The sequence below is a fragment of the Hipposideros armiger genome, unplaced genomic scaffold (genome assembly GCF_001890085.2).
Source record: "Hipposideros armiger isolate ML-2016 unplaced genomic scaffold, ASM189008v1 scaffold_77, whole genome shotgun sequence".
NCBI lineage: Eukaryota > Metazoa > Chordata > Mammalia > Chiroptera > Hipposideridae > Hipposideros > Hipposideros armiger.
The window spans coordinates 292851-311154 of record NW_017731427.1 but is presented as its reverse complement, the minus strand read 5'-3'; the positions used below and the strand labels follow the sequence as shown (position 1 = coordinate 311154).

At 57.5% G+C, this 18304-nt stretch overlaps 1 protein-coding gene across 3 annotated transcripts in view; it reads left to right on the top strand.

The window, feature by feature from the left end:
* The first annotated feature begins 956 nt into the window (after window positions 1-956).
* The window catches only part of CTDP1 (CTD phosphatase subunit 1), a 38495-nt gene continuing 21147 nt past the window's right edge, over window positions 957-18304 (top strand). Inside the window, exons 1-6 of one of the 3 annotated variants that reach the window (XM_019643388.1) lie at window positions 957-1675; window positions 9871-9954; window positions 10595-10688; window positions 12086-12214; window positions 13414-13564; window positions 16153-16243. In XM_019643388.1, the coding sequence (XP_019498933.1) occupies window positions 1371-1675; window positions 9871-9954; window positions 10595-10688; window positions 12086-12214; window positions 13414-13564; window positions 16153-16243 (854 nt within the window). In that variant the 5' untranslated portion in view covers window positions 957-1370. Of the gene's footprint in view, window positions 1676-9870; window positions 9955-10594; window positions 10689-11158; window positions 11231-12085; window positions 12215-13413; window positions 13565-16152; window positions 16244-18304 lie in introns of those variants that run through there. The other 2 variants (XM_019643387.1, XM_019643389.1) reach the window with 2 other exon arrangements.

Here is an 18304-nt window from a genome sequence, read left to right as displayed (position 1 = left end):
TTCATGAGCTGCAGCACACAAGTTTTAGTACATTTCTGTGTTTTTCATTCATAACGTTTTGTTGCTCTGACTTCCTCGGATACAGTGATTACTTAAGACTATCCTTTAATGTCCAACCAACTGCAAATTTCCCACGTTGATTTCTAATTTCATTTCCCGGTGGTCAGAGAACAAGCTTGGTATGGCTTCAGTCCTTTTAAACATTCTGAGAATTGTCGTAAGGCCTCGCAGTCTCTCCCGGAGAAGGTTCCACGTGGAGGTGAAGCGCGCGTGCGCCCCGCTGCGGGGGGGGGGGCGCCACGTCGCGTCGATTCACCCGCGGCGCCCTCGCGAGCCACCCGGTCGTCCCACCGGCGCCGACGGCGGGGGCTGCAGAACCAGCCACCAGGCCTCCCCTTCCCTCTGTCAGTTCCGCTTCCTGCGTCCGAGGCTCTGTCGCGGGCACAGGGGCTGCTGCCCGCGCTCCCGGCGGGAAGCGCAGGTCTCTGATAACGGCCGTGAAGAGCACCTTCCGGGGCCAGAACGGCCACGTCCATGTCATCCCGCGCTCGGAAGCGGCGACAGCGCCGAGCAGCCCCACGCGCGGCCTCGACGGCGGGGCGGCTCGGAGGGCGACAGGCAGGGACCGAGTCCGAGAGCGCGGCCGAACCACCCCCGAGCGCGCCGGGCCGGGCGCCCGTCGCCCTCTGACCCGACCGGGCGCCGACCCGCCGGGACGGCAGCTTCGCGACGCCCGCCTCGCAAACGGAGACTCTTAGACGAATGACGCCGGGTCTCAACACGTGACGGATGGGTCAGCGTCCCGCGTTGCACGCCGGGACTCGTAGTTCTCATGTCGCCCGCCTCGGCGCGAGGGGGCTGTCGGACGGCGGCCCGCGTTGCATGCCGGGACTCGCAGAGCCTGACGGGGATTCGTAGTACGGCCGCGCGCGGTGCATGGCGGGATTTATAATTTAACGCCCTCGGGCCTCAGCGCAAGAACGCAGTTGAGGGACATCGGCGAGCGTTGCGCGCCGGTAGCCTGTAGTCACGGAGTAAACGGCGTAGCGACACTGTTCCCGCCGGAACCAGCCCCACGGGCTTGGTCCTATGGCGCCTACGGCACCTACGGCCGGCCCAGCGCCTCTCGGCACAGCGTGGGCTTGTTTACACGCGGCCCCATGGCGCACGCACGCAGCGTCACGTGACGTCATGCGTTGTCCCGGAAGTCGGCGCGGACCAGGGCGGCGGGTGGAAGCCGGTGCCGGAGCGGGAATCGCAGCGCAGCCACCGTCGCCGCCTGGGCCAGGGTCGCCCGCCCTCCCCCCGCGATGGGCCCCGGGCCCTGAGCGCCCGTCTGCCGCATTTCCGCAGCGACCCCTCTGGCCGGGATGGAGGCGCCGCCCGCCGGCCGCGTTCCCGCCGAGGGCGCCCCGCCGGCGGCCGTGGCCGAGGTGCGCTGCCCGGGCCCCGGGCCGCTGCGCTTGCTCGAGTGGAGGGTGGCGGCGGGCGCAGCCGTGCGCATTGGCTCGGTGCTGGCCGTGTGCGAGGCCGCCGCCTCCGCGCAGCCCTCCGGCTCGGCCCCTTCCCGCGCCGGCTCGGGTGGCTGCGTACGTGCGGAGCGCAGGCTGAGGTCGGAGCGCGCCGGCGTGGTGCGGGAGCTGTGCGCGCAGCCGGGCCAGGTGGTGGCTCCCGGGTGAGTAGGTCGGGGGACAGGGGAAGGGAGGGGGGGCGGGAGGAAGAGGCTCCTGCGCCAGGAGAGGGGCCAGTCCGAGGCGCTGGACAGGAAAGGGTCTCGGGGTGCGGCTGACGGGGCTGCGCTCGAGGAGAACTTCGGAAGGTGGAACCACCACGTCCCCGCCAGCTGAGCGTCTGCGTGCTTTTTAAGGCTGTACGATAGCCACTGCTTGTGATTTTTCTTTAGGAAATGATTGTTTCGTTCCTTTTCTGTAATTGCTGCCTCTCTCCGAGACTCCGCATTTGTAAGTAAGGAAAACTCGGGGCGACAGCGAGTACAGGAAGAAGAGCACGCTCCGCGCTTGTCATCGCAGATAAATTGTTAGGGCTGTTCCTTAGAGTGTCATAAACTTTGCAAGACGCGATCGTAAACCCTGGTGCAGCGTGCACGGAGTTCGGGAAGGGGTGCCGCCCGTGACAGTGGCAGTGCACCCTCCTGCGGTGGGCTCTAGCTGTGGGCACTTACGTCTTCCTCATCAGGGATCTTTCTTCCTTTTCCGAAGTGCCTGTGGGTGCATATTGCATAGGGTTTGAGTTTACCGGCGTCGTGCCCTTGAGATTGGGTTGAAGTGTGAGCACAGGCGTGTGCCTGAGACGCGTGTGTTTTCGTTGTCGGCAGCGGACAGCCAGGGCAGGTGAGCACACCTGCCTCCTGCTGCAGTGGCTGGTGCACAGCTACCCTCCACGGCCACCAGCTCTGCCAGGCGCTGGCCTTCCTCTGGTGCTGCCTGCTGTCTCGGCCTCTCCCGGGGTGGCTTGCACTCGCCCTCCGCCTGTTGACCATCGCCCTCCCGGAAGCTGATGACCAGGGCAGGATGGGATAGGACTGTCCTCCATCCCAGCCCCAGGAGCCTCACCCTGCGTTCACTCTCCTGCTCATCCCTTCGAAGAAGGTCCCCGGTCCCTGGCCTCAGCTCAGGCGCCCACGCCTACCCAGTGAATGCGGGTGGGTGGCATGGATGCTGCCTCAGGACTACTCACTTACTGGAGCTGTCTGCCTGGCCTCCCGCAGAAGGGAGTGGCGCTGTGCTCTGTGACACACTGTGGCATGTTATCATCATTCCTTTGAAGTCACAGCTTACCTGATCTTCGCTTAAGCGCTAATGAGCCTGTAAACCTGCCAGCCTGTGAATGATGGAGATGAAGCCCAATGCTGGTATGTCACTGTGCGGAAAACCCCAGAAGTAAAGAGGCTTCTCCGTGCCACTCTGTCCCTCTGGTTGTGCAGGGAAGGCCGCCAGGGCCCAGACAGGCCAGTGGCCAGTCACGGCTAGTCCGTGGGCAGCTCCACGGGCAGTACTGTGAGCACATCAGCTGGCCAAGCAAATCCGAGTGACCAGTCAGTTCACTGGCTCCCAGTCCACTGAGTACCCAGTATGATGACAGTTTTCCAGCTGTGAGTCGCTGCTGCTTTTGGTGTTTCTGCATTTGAGGCCTTGGGGTACCTTACTACAGGGGTTCATCGCAGTCCCTTTGAGAATCTGATGACTGATAGTGTTTCTCCTGGAATACAGGTGTGAGCGAGCGTGTGCAGCTCAAGCGCAGACCAGGCACACCTGCCTGAGTTGTCCTTCATTGTCACTGCCGTTGGCAGGATGCATCCGGTCCACAGTGGGCGGGGCTCATTCTCAGCAGCGAGCAGTTCTAGGAACTTAGGAACGCTGGCCTCCTACTGTACAAACAGTTTCTCCGTATGGACTTATGAGTTCTTATTTCATTCAGCAGGTTGTATTACTATTACTCGTCTTGATGCTCAGATTATTCCAAAGCTGGTCATTGGGAGCCCCTTCAAGTGGCTCCTCTGACAAGGCCCTGTTGGAGCACGACCCTGTTTTCTGACACAAGTAGTGTTCAGGCTCTAGCTCTCCCGGCCCCAGCCCTGGAACCAGCCGTTTGCCCATGAAGAAGCCCCGCTTCCTTTTGATGGAGAATGGCATTTGGAGACCAAGAGCTGGGTGCGCTGACCACTTTTTCCCAGTATGCCACTGTCTTCGGACGCTCTGAGCTTAGGACAGGTCCGTGACCTCCCTGACCTGTAGGAGGAAGAGGGAGGTGGGGCCCACACGGCCCAGCTCCCCCAGCAGAGCCCCAACACCGCTCTTACTGGTGCGGGCCCTCAGACTGACCTCCCCGTTAGAGCGAGCAGACACAAAAGCTGATGAGGGCAGACATCTCAGGACAGTTTGGTACTTGTGTGTTTTGGGGAAAATAACTTATTTGGAAATTGCATTTCATGATTTGCTTATGGATTTTTTTCAAGGACCAAGCAGAAAAGTGAACATTTATTGGTGACTGACTCGACACCTGGGGCAGGCCTCCTTGGCTAAAGCATGGTTTTTTGGACTCCTCACCGGTCCCTTTCAGGTGCGGTGACGCTGTTCGGTGGGCTGGCAGCAGAGGTGCTGAGATCCTCTGGGCACTTTTCACCCGTCTGTGTCAGTATCTGCAGAGATGAAGTGGAAACAACGCACTCAGGAAGGACATTGCTCTCATGTTTATTCTACAATAATTACCTTTCCTCCTCTGTTGGCCATTCCATCTTTTTTCTTTTTGAGAGTGTTTTTAGCCCGCGCGAAGCTGCAGAAGTGTGCTGGGATCATGTGACTCTCAGCCCTGACCTTGCATAGCGTTCTGAATGAGAACGTGAATTGAGACAGAAAATATAGCTTCTTTCCCCGCTTTCAAATGTAGACTGGACGGTTCCGGGATGCTGTGTCCTGGGCCCCACACAAGTGTCAGTGAGCGGCGGGGCACACATCTGAGTCTGGTGGCATCACAAACTGTCACGGCTGGCGCTTGGGCAGCGCCATCTGTGTGCCTGTGCATCCCAGTCCAGCTCTGGGCCCCGGGCCCCTCCCGCCGTCCTCTCCGAGCTGCTGAAGCTCGGTGGGCTGCGGGGCGTGCAGACCATGGCAGGCATGGCTGGGCTGCATCATGCAGCGACTTCCTTGTCTGTAGCCAACCGCTGTCCACCACGCATCTGTGAGCAGCAGGACTCCGCCCCCTTAGAGTAGAGGTGGTGTTGTGTTTAATCACCTTCTCTGGAGACTTAGCCTGACAGCTGTGGCGTCAGCGTGCTGTGTTGATTTGTTGCTGAAGCAGCAGGTTTCTAAGTGCGAGGTCACTTGGGCCACCTTGCTAGGCTGCAGCATGTTGTGATGCCTGACTTGGGGACTCTGCATTTCACCTGGCGTCTGACAACTTACACCCACCTCCCCCCACCCCACCCCGAGCCCCTGCGCTGAGGTCTGGGCTTTCAGAACCCAGCCCCAGTCCCGGGCAGGCGCAGTGCAGACCGACTGAGTGTGGGTGTTGAAGGCAGGGCCTGTCATCCTAGCTTGTGTCCTGTGCTGAGCCCACCAGCACATTAGGTGACATAGGACAGGACTGCTGGGCTGAATTCAGGTTGGAGACCTCAAGCTTAAATTTAGTAAATACAAAAATGTTTCATTTGATTGTGAATACGGAGTTTTGAATTCCTGACACATGGGTGGACAGGAGGTAGCACGTCAAGGAGAGTGACTGTGGAGTGTTTAAAGCTGAGGCCCTTTGTGGGGGTTGGGTGAATCGAAGACTTCTGTGTCATGTGCTCCGTGGGCATTTCGCTTCCGATGACTGCACACATGTCGCGTCCCCACGGAGTGGGGCCAGGGGCCTGCCCGGCACTCCTGTCTGTGTGATGCTCAGTGTTGGGCACTGACTGCGCTCTCCAGGTCTTTCCAGGTGATTTGAGCTGTCTCCCCATCCTTCATGAACAGGGGCCGTGGGTGTTTCCCGCTGTCACTGACGCTGTCCTCTTGGGGATGGGTGCCTCTAGGACGTCGAGGACAGCAGGCTGCTGATGTATGTAGCTCTGGCTAGTCCCCCAGGAAAGGCTTCTACACCGACACCCCATCTGTGGCTGTGGGGCGTCCTGACCAGTCGGGTGCTTTGCAGCACCCCCACCCTCTAAATGCCAGGAGCCTGCTCCTGAGTTATGCAACCAGGGATGCGTCCAGATGCCCAGCGTCCCCTTGGGACCTGATCCACCCTACAGGATAAGACAGGCAACACCTTTTGACCCCAGCAGAGAAAGCTACACGACTTTTAACGTAGTCCGTCTGAGGAAGACTTTCCAGGCAGGTGCGTGTCCGGGCCATGCTGCCCAGAGTATACGGAGTGGTTAGGCAGCGTGCGTGCCCTTGCCCCTGGGTGCCTGCCGGCTGCCCAGGCTATGCCCAGGACTTAGAAACAAGGCAGGGCACCCCTTGGATCACCCAGGGTGGTGGGAGCTGAGAGGCCGTGGGGAGGAGGTGCAGCCCTGGGTGTGGGAGATCCTCAGGGGCTGTTCAGATGAAGGGGAAAGGCAGGGTGGTTCAGGCAGAGGGGCACCCTGTGCCAAGGGCACCTCCAGCAGTGCTTGGGGTCCCGTCATTGGGTCACCGTGGCCGTGGAGTGGTACAATGGTACATCCTAGGGGTCTGCAGGGTGACAAGAAGGAGGCCATCGTGTGTGCACATGTGTGGGCTTCCCTTGGCCACGGAGACAGGTTCCAAGTCGCCGGGGGGGTGTGGGGGGGATCTGTGGAGCGGAATTGTGTTGGGGAAGACAAGAGGGGACCTGGGGGGCTGTGGGCACACGTCCCCTGGGAGCGCCCAGGCCCACCTCCCTGTCCTGTGGCCATGTTGTGTCGGAGGGCCTTTCTGAAAGGCCACCAACAGCTCACTGACCAGTCTGCTGGCCTCGGCCCCGTGTGTCTCCCCAGCCAGTACAGTACACACGTTAGGAGCAGTTTCACAAGTCTTGGCAAATGTTTGTTCCTTGGAAAGCACTGCCCTCAGTGGAAGTGTGCGCATCTCCTCTCTGGACACGCGTCTGCACCCTGTTGGGTCACATGTTCCCTCCTCATGTCTGTCCTGGGCCTGGCTCTGCAGCCTCTGAGCGCTGACTTTTTCTGACTCGACATTCTGTTCTCTGCCCGGCCTCCATCATTGGGGCTCCCCAGAGGCCCATCACTGTCTGTTTTCTAGGGGTGGTCACATCCTGGTCCTGCCACGTCCTGGGGTGCGTTCAGCTGTGCCCGCTGCTGCTGGCCCCTGTGCCTTCCTTGCCCCTGTTCCCAGGAGAGCTTGCCAGTCTTGTTTGCACCTCCTGTTACTTTCCTCCTCTCCCCCCGTGTCTAGTCGGTCGTCAGCCGACAGGGTTGTCCCCAGAATGCGTGGGAATGCCTGCGTGGCTTCCTGCTCTCTGGGCTTGGCTTCTCGGCAGCCCTGGGGGAGCCGCCAGGGCCCGCCGGCCACCCGCTTGCTCTTGGCGCCCCGCGCCTTCCTCGGACCGTCTGGGCTCAGAGCCGCCTCTCTGACTGTCCCCACTCCAGCCTCAGGAGTCTGAAGCCAGGGCACCCTGCCTGCTTCCTCATCGCCTGTCGAGACCTGGCCATCACCTCATCTGGGTCTTCCCTGGAAGCTTCCTCCCGCCCAGAGGAGCTGATCTTGTAGAGCCAGTCGCCCCGCTCGGGGTTTCCATCAGACATTAGTGACCCCAGCGGTAAGAGATTTCTCAGTAAGGACACAGAAAGTTGAAAAATTGGACTTAATTAAAATTAAGTACTTGGTCTTCAAAAACACTGTTAAGAAAACAAAAAGTCAGACTACAGACTACAAACACATAATGTATTTTGCCATGTAGAGTGTGCTCCCGTGCATAATACGCACCCACGTTTTTGGCCCCAACTTGCAGGGAAAAAATATTTTGTTCTAATGTTTTAATTCAGATTTTTATTTGTTTACATTTAGGTACTTGTTTTTTGTATCATAAAGGAATTTTAGCGTGTATTTTTTAACTTACTACGGTACAAGAAACTTTATGTACTGGTAAAAAATTTACGATATTTACGCATCATAGAAGCCAAGAGCTCTTCCTCGTTGCAAGCTCGTCCTGAGTTCAGCAAAACCATTTGTCGTATTCGGGGGTATTATTTTGCATACAAATATTGTTATTGATTTCTAGAGTTACATTTCTAACTCGTAAGCATAAATAAAAGAATTAAAAACATTTACATAGATACGGAATTAGTACTACCCATGTATCATACGCATCTTTAGTTTTCCCTCACAATTTTGGGCAAAAAAGTATGCATTATACACAGCAAAATATGGTACTTACAAAGCGTCTCGACCTGTTTATTGGTTGAACCAGACAACCCAAATGTTTCTTCAACTTAATGTTTTTTAGGGGTGCTCGATGAAATCCTTTTGGTACATTTTTGAGGATTCCTGAAAAAATATCCTCCAAGCCATAAGTTTTAGTTTAAAAATAAGCCAGCTGCATAAATGCCAATTTCTGTCAGTTTCACCTTGTCAGCTGCCCACAGCGGAGCAGCATCTGGAGGCCACGCCCCCAGGTCACAGCACGCCTGAGATCGGGCGCCTTTGTCACTGGTGCTGTGTGGCCTATGTGTTCTCGGCACTTGTAAACCTGGTAGGTTGGCGAACGAAACCGTTGATTGTTTCTCATAAAGCCTGCCACCAGCTTTCCAAGGGCAGACTGAGCAGACGTTTCCCAGGTCCCAGGGCCCCCACACATTCCCCTGACAGGCCCTTCAAAAGACCCATCAGCCAGTGGTCGAAATGCACCCATGGCTTTGGGAAGGGCCTCTGGTCCTTTTGCTGACAGCCCACGTATTCGCAATTTCTTTCGCCTTTGTGTGCAGGGGTGCCGATGGAGCCTGGGTGACAGTGTCTGCAAGGGGCTGTGGGAAGGTGCATGGGGCCCATGGGCAGCGAGCAGTGCACAGAGCTGCGGGGTGTCCGTGGGGGGGCCGACTGCAGGGGCTGGGACGTGGAGGGTGGCCTGGGGTTGGAGGAGCAGCTGCAGGCGCTCCTGCGGGGTTGGCGAGCCTGGATGACTGGGAGGACGGGGCTCTGTGGAGAGGCTCCAGGGCCCCGTGACTGCAGCACGGTGGAGAGGGCAGCTGGGTCAGGGTCCCAAGGCCGGACCCGAACGCCAGCCCTGGAAAGCAAAGGCACAGGGCTCGGCAGTGAGGAGCAGGAGCGATGCCAGGTGCCAGGGTGGGCAGCAGACCGGGGCAGGCAGGAGCCTGAGCCAGAAGGCGTCCTTGGCCAGGGCGCTGCCAGCAGCCGTGCGGGGTCCAGCGCAAGGGTGGGGCGTTCCTCTTGTTTGTTTAAGACAGGAAATTGGGGCAGACTTCTGGGTGGAGGTTTGGGGCTGCAGACACGGTAGGTAGTAAGGTTCTAGGCCTGGGCCCTGTCAGGCGCCCCGAGTGACCGGCAGTGAGCAATAGGGACAGATGGGAGGGGAGAGAGGCCCCTGTGAGAAGGGGGCTGTTGCCCCTGCCCTGTTTGGGGTACGCAGTTGGTAGCTCTGTCCGCCTTGAAAAGCAGTTGCTGTCCAGAAGCCTCTAGGATAGAAATGGATAAGGAAGGGGGTGCGAGATACCCCCGTGTATGGGGCGCCGACTGGTAGGCAGGCTCTTTGACCTCAGGGAGGGTCCCCGTGTTTTGAGCTTTACGTTGTGAGGAGAGGCCCTGCCTCGCAGACACTGGGGGCGCCTGCTCACAGGGCTGTGATCCCCCAGCTGGCAGGTTCACGCGCTGATCGGCCACTTTCCTGGGCTGCTGCCAGGCAACCAAGCTTTGATGCAAACTCACAAAAAAAGCAGTAATTTCATTGTTTATAAAACTGGAACTTTCACAATATTCTGTCAGGAAAATTTAGGTGAATCATAGCATCTCCCTGGACGGGGACTGTCTGGGAAATACTCATTTGTTACCTGTTGGTGTTATGTAATTCCTTAGCGTATGAACCAAGTTCCTGTTTTTGTATACACATTGCTTATCTGAACTTTGAGACAGTTTTCAGTTACCCCAAAGTCTCCTCTCCTGACAGGACATCCTTGGTCCCCTCAGCTGCCCCGTGCGTAGTTGTTGTGTTTTGCTTGAGGGGCCGTAGGCGAGGCAGCCCTTCCTTCACTTTGCAGGCCCAGAAATGGAGCCCTGCAGGGGTGCTGTGACCCGCCTGACGTCAGCAAGCATCCCTGGCGGGTGGTATAGAAGTTGGGGGTCTTCACTCCCACTCACGGGCTTTTCCCAGGGTGCTGAGACCAGCCCAGAGGTTTCATGCTCCTAATTTGTGACTGTTTGATCCCATTTCTAGAGCGGTCCTGGTGCGGCTGGAAGGATGCAGCCACCCCGTTGTCATGAAAGGTTTGTGCGCTGAGTGTGGCCAAGACCTAACCCAGTAAGTACCAGAGCTCGGGAGTGAAACGGTGCCTCTAGGTTTGAGAGGTGACCAGTGGGGACAGAGACATGCGATGTGGAGGGGCGGAGGTTGGCCTGACTGCGACTGCAGGTAGCAGATACCCTTCCCCGGACCTGGCCATACTCGGGTCAGCCCGCCTCCCTGGGAGGCCGCCCGTCGGGCTTTATTGCTGTAAGTCTGAAAGCACTGACTTCTGCCGCACGCTGCCTCCGGCTGTGAGAGAAAAGCGCTGGCAGGTTGAGATTGATTTCTCGCCCAGCCCAGTGGACTGCGCGTCCCTAATGTCTGGAGTGGTCACCATGAAGGCCTCCTGGACATAACGCCTCACCCTGGGCCAGCGTCCCACCCACAGCACGTGGCCACCTCACAGGATACGTGTGGAGCCGTGTGCACTGTTCTGTACTGTCACATTCCAGGGTCTGTTTTTGTGTGACCATCAGTGCTGTCAACGAGAGCTTTGTCAGTGTGACAGTACTTGATTTTTTCGCCAGCTTTCCTGTCTGTTTTCAGCAGTTGCTCACAGAATGAGATTCTGCGCTGACAGCAGCACACGTTGACGCAGATACCTTTGACGAGCTTTCTGTGTGCGGCGAGCTCAGCAGCCCTTTCACCTCCGCAGGTTGCAGAGCAAGAATGGGAAGCAGCAGGTGCCACTGTCCACGGCCACCGTGTCCATGGTGCACAGCGTCCCGGAGCTGATGGTGAGCTCCGAGGTGAGTTGCCGTGGGGCCGAGTGCATGGGAAACGACCTGAGGGCAGTACGGAGGGTGCGGGTGACCCGCCAGCTCTGTGGGCGCCTTCGCTTCTGAAGTAACTGCTGGTGTGCCCGCCCTGGACCCTGGAGCCAGGTTCTAGCCAGGAAGGGTGACACAGAGGTGGGCCTGGGACTCGACAAGCAGTGGTCTGTGAAGAGCGGATCTGGTCCAGGGGCGGGGGCGGGCGGGCTGCGAGAGGCCCGGTGCCGTGCGGCTGTGGGGATGCGCGCACGCTGCCGCTGGCACGCTGGCGGAGTGGACGTGGGCTCAGAGGGCTGTCGCTGTGCGGGGACGTGGGCCTTGGACGGTGGCTGAGTGGAGGACAGGCTTGGCCTTTCACCCTCGCGTGCCTGTTTCCTCTGTGCGCCAGGAGTCCCAGGGGCAGTGCCGGTCAGAGACACCCAGACCTCGCCAGCTTGCACAGGTCAGGGCCCAGATGGTGAGGAGAGCGAGGCCACCAGGCTAGAGCCGGGGCGCAGAAGCTGTGCCAGCTGAGCGCTGTAAGGAGGTGATACGTCTGCGGCGTTACCATTTTATCAGATGAGTTGTGCCTTTAAGTGATATATGTCTACTTCACGTTTTTTTGTGAGAAAGACAAAGTATCAAATACGTGATTCTGATTTTTCTGCATTATTGGACTTGAAACAAATGTAAAGATGTGTGAGAGAGAGAGACACACAGAGAGAGAGAAACAAAACTAGAAATTTGGAGCATAAAAAGAGAAGTCAGTGTTCCCTCCCCACTGTCCCTGTCCCTGCCATACCAGAATAACTGTTGGCCTTGGTCCCTTTCAGGAACGGCCGACTTCTTCCTTCCAACCTGATCAGGCCAGGAGTTTGTTCACAGTAGTGAGGGATGTCAGTTCAGTGGGAGATGCAGGCCCTGGAGCCTTGGTACCAGCTGAGACGGGGAGGGCCAGGCGCTCCCCAAAGGGGTGTCCCTACTGCCCACCTGCACCAGCCTGATCACTCCCAGGTGCAGCGCTGCTCCTGCCTGCCCACCAGCGTCTGCCAGCTGTCCCCCTGCCAGCCCCCTCCCAGCTCCCCAGGAACCCTGCAGCTCACTGGTGTGGAGTTGCTCCTCACAGTCGGCTGACTCTTAACCCCCTTTTTCGCTGCTTTACGTACTTGATAACCCTGCGGGGTTAGCATCACAAGGCAGCATGTCCTGAAGTGGCTGGCCTGGGCGGTTGGCTCAGGCACGGTGGCACTGCGGCCCGAGTGCACAGCACGGCGGGGGGGGTGGATAATATTACTCAGCTTCCTCCGTGTTTGTTTCTCAATAAAACAGATCTGGATTGTTCTGGATGCAGACGCACGTGTGTTGTTGCCTTTCTTTTGTCTTTTCGACCTTAGCAAGCTGAGCTACTCGGACGGGAAGACCAGCACCGGCTGCATCGGAACAGAAAGCTGGTCCTCATGGTGGACTTGGACCAGACCCTGATCCACACCACAGAGCAGCACTGCCCGCAGATGTCCAATAAAGTGAGTGCATCCGCCCCGGGCGCCCGCCCCGATGCTGCCCCCAGTGGAGGCCACAGCACACGCCTCGCCCCCCGAGCCCGCCGGGTGGCCGTGCTTGTTAGTTCCCAGGGCCTAGGGTTCCGAGATTGGGAAGGCCCAGGGGCCGGCAGTGGACCGCAAAGCAGTGTGGTCTGGGGGAGATGAGCTGGTTGGTGTGCCCTCAGGAGTGTCTGGAATCCTGTGGGGCAATGCAGGCAGATGGGGACCCGGGCTGGAGAGAAAGGCTGGGCACCCCCCATGGAAATTCTCCAGGAAATACAGAGGACGGAACTCTACTTTAACTTGGTCCGCAGTGTGAAAGTTGAATTTCTGGCCCTTGCAGAGGCTTTTTATGCCTGCTCTTGGAGGCTGCGCCATCCCGCGCTCTCATTGCCTGCAGAGACTCCGGCAACACAGGCCATCGCCTCTGAACTTCCTTGCTGTTGGACAGTTGAGGTGTGGGCTCCTATGGGAACCCAGGTTCTCGGCGCCTGCAGACCCCTCACCCCTGGCTGGGGGGCAGGGGTGTCAGGGTGCCTGCAGGGTGGGCATTGTTAGTTGGTTTACAGGGCAGTTTGGCTGGGTACAGCGTGCCCGTCTGAGCCCGTGTGGTCTAGAAGACCATGGCGTCCTCATGTCTACATGGCCAGTCCTCAGCTCCTGCTGGTGGCGTCAGTGTGCCTCCACCCCCTGGCCCCCTTCCTGGGCTGGGCTCAGGGACAGCGTGACAAGCCGGTTCCATGCAGTGCTCAACGAGTGACGCCCACAGCTGAACCTGGACACTGCTGGCAACTTCAGGAACACGCACCTAATTCTTAACTGCAGATCCAGGCTGGTGTTTTTAAGGGTGTTTGTATCACAGTTCACGGGCTATGTAACTGCTGAGTGGGATGAAAGTTATTTGTACAACTTAACACTCCTAAGTCTTTCACCACAACAGCCTCACCATAAGGGTTTTGACTAATACAGAGCAAGTAAAAAATTAACTACACCTCGGTCATTTGCCCTTCTTTTTTGGTGGTCGATTAGAGTATTGGTACTGAGAAAATTAATAATAAACAGGATTAACAGCTGCTCAAAGCATTTGTGCTGAGTAGGGCAGCCCGCCGCAGGGCCCCTGTCCTGACGGCAGAGCGTGCGTGCCGTCTGGCCCTCCCCTGATGGGCGCCCGTTCTGTGCAGGGCGTCCTCCACTTCCAGCTGGGCCGGGGCGAGCCGATGCTGCACACGCGCCTGCGTCCGCACTGCAGGGACTTCCTGGAGAAGGTCTCCAGGCTGTACGAGCTGCACGTCTTCACCTTCGGGAGCCGGCTCTATGCGCACACGATTGCAGGTGAGCGGGTAGCGCCGATCGGGCCCAGCGTGCTGTGGGCCGGAAACACTCACACTGTGTGGTTCTCAGTTCCTGGCGTTTTCTCGAAGATGAAGAAAGCTCAGTCTCAGCCCTACTTAGAGCCGGGCCCCTGGGACGGCCAGGCAGCAGTGCTAAGGAAGTCTGCAGGTTCAGCCCCTCGTCTCCTGGGGGGCAGGGGGCTCCCTGGTCTGCTGGGACCCCATGGGCCAGTCCAAGTGGGCCTGCCACACACCGCGGGCCAGTTTGGAAGTCAGTCAGAAGCTCAGACACGTGGGAAGGAAACTGAACACTTTCTGAAGACACTGTGTGTGGGTTGTCTGGAAACAGCCCTGGAGCCACGCTGCTTATGTTGGTCGCACTCACGCTGCAGGTGCAGACGCAGAACAGTCTCTGTCTCCCTTGGAAGCGAGCACCGTGACAGCCGTCCTGGCGCAGACACTGTGCCGGTCGGGCTCATGCAGCGTGTGTGGGCAGCAGCCCATGGTGGCAGCCCCGCTGGGGACAGAGTGTAGGACGGGTCACCAGCTAGGACAGCTGGGCTCTGGCCCCTCTGACCTGTCGGTGAACGCTGGTACCTGCAGTGTAACGTGGCCACAGCGCCTTGGTGTTAGACATTGGCGGTTAAACTCAGCTTGGTCCTGGTCTTTGCTTGTTGATGGAGACGTGATTTCATGGGCCCCATTGACACATACTGGACACAGGTGGGAAGTTGAAGCCACGACCACGGAAGTGACATACTCAGGTTAATTCATCTTGTAACTAAACCTCAGCATATTTGCTTTTAGCGTGTGGCTGCCTGGGAGACAGGATTACACTAGACTAATGTGGCTGCTCTTGGACTCTCACAGCCCCTGTGAAAACAGTGTGTCCAGTCCTCCAGGCGCAGACTCGGGGACTTGCGGCGCCCCTCTGATCCCTGGCATCTCTAGGTGGCGATGAGTAGGGCCCACAGAGGACCAGAATACCAGCTCCGGTAAAAGTGCCTGCAGGCATCCCCGGAGGGTTAGGAAGCCGTGCCCCAGTCACAGCATCTGCAGGATTGTCTCCTGGTCCTGAGGTCCTCAAGAGCGAGACCCCTGCAGGCAGCCTGAGCTATCTCTGTTCCAGGCTCTGCTTTGTACCTTAGAATTCCGACACATGCAGACAAACGCCACAAGGGGGCCAGTGTCCCAGTGAAGGTGGGTGCAGAGGCCCTCAGCTCAGCAGAGCGGCACCGAACCCAAGGGACCCGCGGCTGCTGTGTGGCTGGGGTGGCGAGGCCGGTGACGGTTCACGCACCGAGAGGACATGGGAGGAAGCCCGTCACCACAGACACCCTCGTGGCTTTGAGTGGATGGGCCCTTGGAGGGCTGGGGCTGGGCCCGGAGGGTCCCGCAGGCTGGGCTTCAAGGAGGTGGAGCTTGGCAGCCACCCAGGACCCAATGTAGTAGCTGGCAGGAGTCAGCAGGCTATCCAGGCAATTTAAGTCACAGACAACCAGAGGCCGGCTTTCAATCTGATAACTGATCATGCTTTTTAACAGTGACGGCTTCTGTAGCTTCCTCTTTTACCAACTTGTAGTTTTAAGTTACCGTTTTCACAGAATGTGCATTTTTAGTGCAGTTAGGGTAAAAATATTTTTGTTTGGACTTTTCCTTTTATTGTAGAGACGCTGTTCATCTATTGATGAGCTTTAGGTTTAGACACTGAGTGGCTTCAGTTCACACGGAATTTACGTGTTCTTTGTATAGTAAAAAACTCTACAACAGTTCTTTACGAGAGCAAGTATTTTCTGTTAATGAGATGCTCGTGACTCTGGGCCAAAGGATCTAAGCTCTGGAGGTGGCAGGGCCTCCCTCGGCAGACAGCGTGGCCTCAGGAGGACCGTGTGCAGCCCAGGTGTGGCACATGTGGGAGCTTGCGGGAGCTGAGGTGCACAGAGTGCTTGTGTGACTGACAGTGGAGAACAGCGAGCCACGTGTCGAGTTTGTGACTTCAGAGGGTCTGGCAGGGAATGGATGGGCTTAGGATGAACCAGTCAGAAACGGTGACCAGTCACGACAGCGTGGCAGCGCTGCTTGGGCTGGACCTAAAAAGGCCTTCGGAACACACGGGCTGTGTTGGCAGAGGGGTTTCAAGGTGCTTCTGAGGTGTCAGCTTGCCCCGTTGCTGAAGAAGTAACGGGTGCAGGAGACAACACGCAGTGGCAGATAAGCATCCCGGCTCCGTCTTGGGACTGCCGCTTATCCGGTGTCCACGCCCCCTTGTCCGTAGCGTGCAGGTAGAAATGTGGTCACGTGTTTATGCTTCCTGGGGGGCTGACTGAGCTTTGTTCATCCCGCGTCATCTGTCCCTCGCAAAATCCCAGGTCACGTTCAGTCCAGTGAATGTGTCTGAACAGATGCCCTTGAACACATTGAAATAAGAGGAAAGGAACTAAAAGCGATGGCAGCCTTGACTGAGGCAAGTGTGCAATGCCGCCTGGACGCCGTACATCTGACGCTCCGAGGAGACAGGCTTCGCCGTGCGCACAGTGGAGCCTCGGCGGGGCGTGCACGCGTGACCTTTGCCCTGTTTTCTTTTCAAAGGCTTTTTAGACCCTGAGAAGAAGCTTTTTTCTCATCGAATATTATCGAGGGACGAATGTATCGACCCGTTTTCCAAAACTGGGAACCTTAGGTACGTACCCGGCCATGTTCATCACTGGCACCTGCTGTTCAGTTCTCAGTGGAAAGGCTGTGTTCTGAGCATCAGAGCAGTGAATCTGTATTTATTCTCCCCATTTCAGCCACTGTTCTCACAGTGTCTTCTAACCAGACCCCTTCCTCCTGCCTCTCCCTGGGTTGTCCAGACAGTCGGGGGACTCGGGGATGGAACCCAGGAGGAGAAGGGCTTGGGGGCGGGAGCTGAGCGCAGGGCTTGGAGGACATGGGAATGAAGGTGACAGGTGGCGGAAGTGCCCAGAGCTTCCCAAGAGCAAGGCGGCTGTTCGTCGAGTCACATGTTTAAAGAGGTGCTTTGGCGTTAGTGTTGGCATCCAGGTTTGTATTCCCTCAGGAGCTTGCTTGCTGTTGATCCCACGGGTGTCAGGAGATGCTAGGTCATGTCCCCATCTGCCTGCTCTGCCGTCCCAGTCCTCCCATCACCGCGCACCCTCCCTGTCTGTGCTTCTGCAACAGGGCTGTCCCACCCTAGTGACAGCCTTTTTATATTCTCGGAAATGTTTTGCTCCCTCCGAATAAGGAATTCCCCCATTTCTACCCAGAAAGCCAGGGCCCTAGTATGATCCTGGGTCCGATAGAACTTGTTTTCACAGATTGTGACTCCCAACCAACCTGGCCAGTAACCGCTGTTGCCCCCCGGCTGGTGTCAGCCACCCTCATCTAACAGTCCGTGTTGAGATCTGGGTGCCCTCACAGACTGAGACCTAATCTGGTGACTGTGAACTAAAAGGAGAGTCTGAAAGTACTTGTTTCAGAAACAGACCTCGTGTGTGCTCGTTAGTGTCAGAGTGAGCAGAGTGACGAGGACAGAGGAACAGAGAGCGTGTCAGCGACTTCCCAGGGGGCAGAGCCACCCCAAAGGAGCATGTTGTAGAAGCCCATGCACTGGCAGCGGGCACAGGCAGCACCCCCTGGAGTGAGACGGGCCGCAAAGCAGCAGCCTCGGGCGCTGTCAGCTCCCTTACGTCTTCTCTCTGGAAAACAGGCTCGGGAGCCAGTGTTAGTCGTGCACATGGGAACACTTCCTTCTGGGTGGCTGTAGCCTCTGACTTAGTAGCAGCTCGAGAACCTGAGCAATGGCAAGCATTTGTCCTGGGTTTATGTCCCGGTCCTGGAAGACAGGCGAGAAGCAGTCGTCATTCTGAATTTTGGATGCTGCGAGCCTACCTGTGTGAATCTCAGAGGTGTGGACAGGACCATGTGAGGGCAGCAGCGTGCCCACAGCCAGCAGTCGCTTTGTGGACTCTTGTTAACCCTTGTTAACATCTCCACTTGCCCTACATCCTACTAGCTTCGAGGATACTGCAGTCACCTCTTTAGGTTTGAAAGTCGACCTCATGTAGGTACATTGCACAAAACTGTTGTATATTTCAAATAGCTGAGGTTTGAGTAAGGCTGTGCCCCCCTGCCTATCACTGGGAGCCCTCACTTGTGGGAGCAGGTGTCAGCAGACTCTGGCCTGCAGGTTCATAACCTGTGTTTGTAAATACCATTGTACCGGAACATGGCCATGCCCCTTCATTTAGCATTGTCTGTGCTGCTTTGGGACCAGGGTGTGGCCCCCACATGCCATTCTTTACTTTCTGTCCCTTTAAGGAAAGCGTGCTGACGCCTGCTTTAAGAAGTATTAGTGGAGGGCCGGCCGAGTGGCGCGTTGGTTAAGAGCTGGCTTGGGACGCCAGCTCTGAGCAGCAGGGCCCCGGTTCGGATCCCACATGGGCCAGTGACGCTGCGCCCTCTACAGCTAAGATGGTGAACAACAGCTCCACCTGGAGCTGGGCTGCCATGAGTCGCCGGTGACGGCGTAGGCTGCAGTGGGTTGCCACGAGCTACCATGTGTGGCTGGCAGCCGGCATGAGCTGCTGTGAGCAGCCGTCCAGAGGCCGGCGACCCATCTGCCTCACCCGGGAGGAGCGCAATAATAATACCAACATGGGCCAGTGAAGCGACGTCCTCCACAACTAGACTGAAGAACAAAAGGACAGCAACTTGTCTGTTCCCCTTCCCTGATTCCCCA